This window comes from Amphimedon queenslandica, unplaced genomic scaffold (assembly GCF_000090795.2).
Source record: "Amphimedon queenslandica unplaced genomic scaffold, v1.1 AMPQUscaffold_13467, whole genome shotgun sequence".
Lineage (NCBI taxonomy): Eukaryota > Metazoa > Porifera > Demospongiae > Haplosclerida > Niphatidae > Amphimedon > Amphimedon queenslandica.
Genome location: NW_003546297.1, coordinates 325,390 through 329,604, shown reverse-complemented (window position 1 = coordinate 329,604; position 4,215 = coordinate 325,390). Strand labels below are relative to the sequence as shown.

The window sequence follows — 4,215 nt, the reverse complement described above, 5'->3', positions numbered from 1 at the left end:
TCATATATTTAATTAATTATTTATACCTTTAACTATTGATTGTGGGCAATTTGGGCAAATGCATTTAAAATTTAAGACCTATAACTGCCCTGTAGAGCTAGGCAAATTATGCTTCAATTTTTGCCTAATATGCTTTTAGGCACTGCTCCAAATTCCATCCTATTATGCTTTGAAATGAATCCAATTATGCTCATTACTATGCTCATAGTTAAAGCTTTACTCAAATATCAACTAATCAAGTTACATGTACATGCATCTGTTATAATTATAATATTGCAATAATGCAAAATGTTTCCAGTGACTTTGAATTGCTGCAAAATAGAACAACCTATGTCACTGGATTCATCATGCTTGAGTAGGTGGGTATTAAGCAGTTGGGTTGTTGTACTACTAGTACTGACTTGTACCACCTCCTATAATGAATTGAAATTGTTTGGTCAGGGGTATAATGCCAGAAACTTTTGACCCATTATGCTCCAATTATGCCAGCATAATAACTTGCCCTACTATGCTCCAGATTATGCTAGCATAATTTGCCTAGCCCTACTGCCCTGGTGCTTAAATAAACACTTGGAACATGTAGGTGTGTGCTAAATTATTGTGGTTAACAGTGCTAACTATTGTGGTTAACAGTCCTCCCACTGTTACAATACTGTGTATAATACAATAACCAATGAATATAATTATGGCTGCAAATTTCTACCCGGGCAAAGCCCGTGCTTGCCCGGGTCCAAATACGCCTATGTTATGGAGGAATTGAAAGAAACTGGAATTTTTCATCAAAGAGATAGGCATACTTCACTGCAGAATATTATAGAGTTCTTCACTCAATATCTTCATCTCGCATCTTGCATTAGCCTGGAATGTCAACTGCAGAATTTATTCAGATTTACACTGTGGTATTTAATTTAGCAAATTTTAACGATTTTTAAAAATCGCTAACTTAAGTCTGCGCTAACTTTAATTTCTGATTAAATTATTAATAGTTATTAATATCACACGATCAAAAATGCTAAATCAAATACCATCAAAATGTCAGTATCATGAAAATTGCTAGTATATAAGTACATGCTAATTGTCTTCTTAAGGTACATTCTTGGCCTTCTTGCCACCCAACATGGCAGACAATTTAGCTAAATTTTAGCCACACCCTCCCATTCATTACTTTCGTGCAATAGCTCTATATTGTAGATGCCTTGTGCAATATGATTTATTATTAAACACTAATAATATGTACTGTTCTCTCTTTTTAACGACCTGGGGGCGTAGCCCCCAGGTCGTTCCTATAATTGATTTCACCCACGTGCGATGTTTGTATATATATATACATAGATATTATACACGGAACAATTTAATAAAATGTTATTGGGATGTACAATCCCAATAATTAAATACATTAACGTCATTAAATGTTATACACGGAAGTTCCGTGTATAATATTATAATATGTCCACACTTACATTTCTTCTATACATGTTGTATTGGAGAAATAACAAAATTCATAAGCCTTAGCAACCACCCGCCCACGCTCCTTTACGTAGTGGGTGTGGCCACGGCAAACAAAATGGCAGCTTAAACATGGGACAAAGTGAAGAGCTTTCTAACAGCAAGACAACCTAGAGATACTGTCTAAAGACTTCTCTAGAAGCATTAGAAGGTAGAGAGAACCTCTATAAGTCTTAATAAAATCCAGTTATTCTTGCAAGGTGGTGAAATCAATTATAGGAATATTTTTTACACTGTTACGCTTGTTTGTAGATGTTTCTTCTTCTAGGCCTCCTGTTGGTGGGCAGAATGATCCCTTCCCCCTTACCCTGGGTAGAAGGAGTGATCCTTTCTGTGTGCAGAGTGGTCCTGACGTTGGTATGCAAAGTGGTCCTCCTGTTGGTGGGTGGAATGCTTTTCTTCCTCTGGCTCTTCAATATGGTGGGTGAAGATCATAAAGTGTTTGTCCCTCTCATCCTCTTTGTCAGTGGAATGGTCTCTTACTTCCTCCACATGTTGGTGGGTGGAGTGCTTCTCCGCTATCTCTCCCTCATGTTTATATTTTTAGTGATCCTCTCCTCCCTCATATTGTACATTACAGATATTTGTATTTATAATACACGTGAGAACCTCCTCTCTAGTACTGGAGCTGGTATAACATTAACATTTGTGAGTTATGAATGGTTAAATGAATAATTTATGATTTCCTTTCATTTATTTAAGGTTCTTCATTGTCAGTTCTTACCATTATTAAAAGATCCTCAAGTATTTAGAAATGTAGAGCAGCAGTATGGTGTGCAGTTCAATGTAAAGCTCCCTAATGGTTCAACCATACCTATTGCTACTTTCTCCAGTACCATAGCTAGTATGATGTCTGGTTCTCACCCATTGACTATTGAGAGTATTTTTGATTATTTATCAAGCTCTGGTGCTAGTGGCATCTCTTGGAAGTTTTGTGGTGATAATCAGCAGTTCAAAGCTCTGAGTCCTACTAATTCTGCTGAAATTGAAAAACTCTATCAGCAGTTTCTTCATCGACCAACAAGTCATGCCAGGCGTAAATTGCCATATTCTAGAAAAATTGGAAAATGGAAATACAGTTATGATTTTGACAGTATGGTTCAGATAAACACCAAAACACAGAAAAAGCGTAAAATCAAACGTATACCAGCTCTAGACTCGTTTTCCCTCTGCCTATCCTGTTGTGGTTTAAAAGATAGTGTTCACACTTCTATAGCTAGTTTACATGAAAAATTAGAAGGGATGATTATCAAGAAAACATTTGGAGGCTGCAGTACAGATATTGTGGAGCCTATTATTAAATTAGCAAGATCATTTTGTGTGAAAGTAGATTCATCACTTGATAGCATTGTAATATCTGGTGGTAGTGATTATTTGGCTAAAGTATTTCTTGTTTTAAAACAGAAACAAATGAGCCTTGAATCTACTTCACTTTTAACTTTTCCTCCAGAGTGGGAGCCACAGACTGAAAATATTGAACTGAAGTCTGTTCCAGTTAGTTCTTCTGAGGGGGCAAAGGTAGTGAAAGCTTTCAAGAAAACAATGAACTCAAATATTTCAAAAATTGAGAGGATCCAGAACAAGTTTTTATACACCAAGTATGACCTGTGCAAGAAAAGGATGCATGAGAAGAATAATGGACGAGTAAATGAGAAATGGTTATTTCATGGAAGTCGCAGTGTTCCTCCAGAAACTATATACAAATCAGAGCATGGCTTTGATTTTCGTCATGGTGCCCAAGGCATGTGGGGGAGAGGAGCATATTTTGCAGTTAATGCTAAGTACTCTGGGGGTTCTTATGCTTTTAATTCTCCTGAAGGTCGACAGATATTCTTAGCCTTTGTTTTAACTGGTGACAGTATAGCAATGCAAAGTAATCGCTTGTTAGTCACTCCACCAAGAAAAGAGGATGGCAGTGGAGATTATGACAGTGTAAATGGTGTGACTGGTTCATCTCAAATTTATATTGTATATGATCATGACAAATGTTATCCGGCTTATCTTATTACATTTCAATAGTAGTCTATCTACTGTAAACTTTTATATTTTGTATAATTTACAAATTGAAATGATCATCTCAAGTGCAATAATAAAGCTCCCATATGACCATAGATATTAGACTAAATAACATGACAGGAATTGTGTCTGCATGACTCATACATAATAAATTATTTTAGAATTGGGGGAAACCCGAGCGAATCAGGACTTGCTCCCCCGTACCGTTAAGATGTCTTACAGGTCGATTCTTCTCAGTAATGAGGAGAATCAGGACATTTTTACCATCGTAGGGGCAAGGAAAGAGGTAAACAAGCTTTGAAAGCTCCCCCTTTCTCAGTCCTCTTTCTTCTTCTGACTTCTTAGTCTTGTTTTCTTTCTATATCTCATGTTGCTTTCCTTGTCTTTGACCTATCTCTTATTTTGATTTCCTTTTCTCCTTTTTATAATAATTATTTCCTCATTCCCTCCTTTTTGCCCATTCCTCTATGATATATTTCTTTTCCCCCTCAGATAAGAGCTACTGCTGTAGCTCAGATGTATCATGCTCATCCAAATCCAAACAATTGGGAGAAGTTTTGTACAGGTGTTGTTTGCTTTGTTAAAGAAAATTCTCAAAGATTTTATTTCATTCAGCTCATTGATCTAATGGTAATATAAAAATTATGGTTATATGCCTCACCACTCACCAGTGATTAGCATGGGTGGCCTGCG

The 4,215-nt window shown here is 36.5% G+C and overlaps 2 protein-coding genes across 3 annotated transcripts in view; both read left to right on the top strand.

Annotated features, from left to right (window-relative positions):
- LOC105312195 (uncharacterized) overlaps window positions 1–3,527 on the top strand; it is an 11,808-nt gene extending 8,281 nt beyond the window's left edge. The window contains exon 5 of the mRNA XM_019994732.1: window positions 3,229–3,527. Within this exon, the coding sequence (XP_019850291.1) occupies window positions 3,229–3,525 (297 nt within the window). The 3' untranslated portion in view covers window positions 3,526–3,527. The remainder of the gene's footprint in view (window positions 1–3,228) is intronic.
- Window positions 3,528–3,668: 141 nt separating this feature from the next.
- Window positions 3,669–4,215, top strand: part of LOC109581015 (uncharacterized) — a 4,919-nt gene continuing 4,372 nt past the window's right edge. For both annotated transcript variants that reach the window (XM_019994730.1, XM_019994729.1), the window contains exons 1-2: window positions 3,669–3,808; window positions 4,015–4,152. In XM_019994730.1, coding sequence (XP_019850289.1) covers window positions 3,734–3,808; window positions 4,015–4,152 — 213 coding nt within the window. In that variant the 5' untranslated portion in view covers window positions 3,669–3,733. The remainder of the gene's footprint in view (window positions 3,809–4,014; window positions 4,153–4,215) is intronic.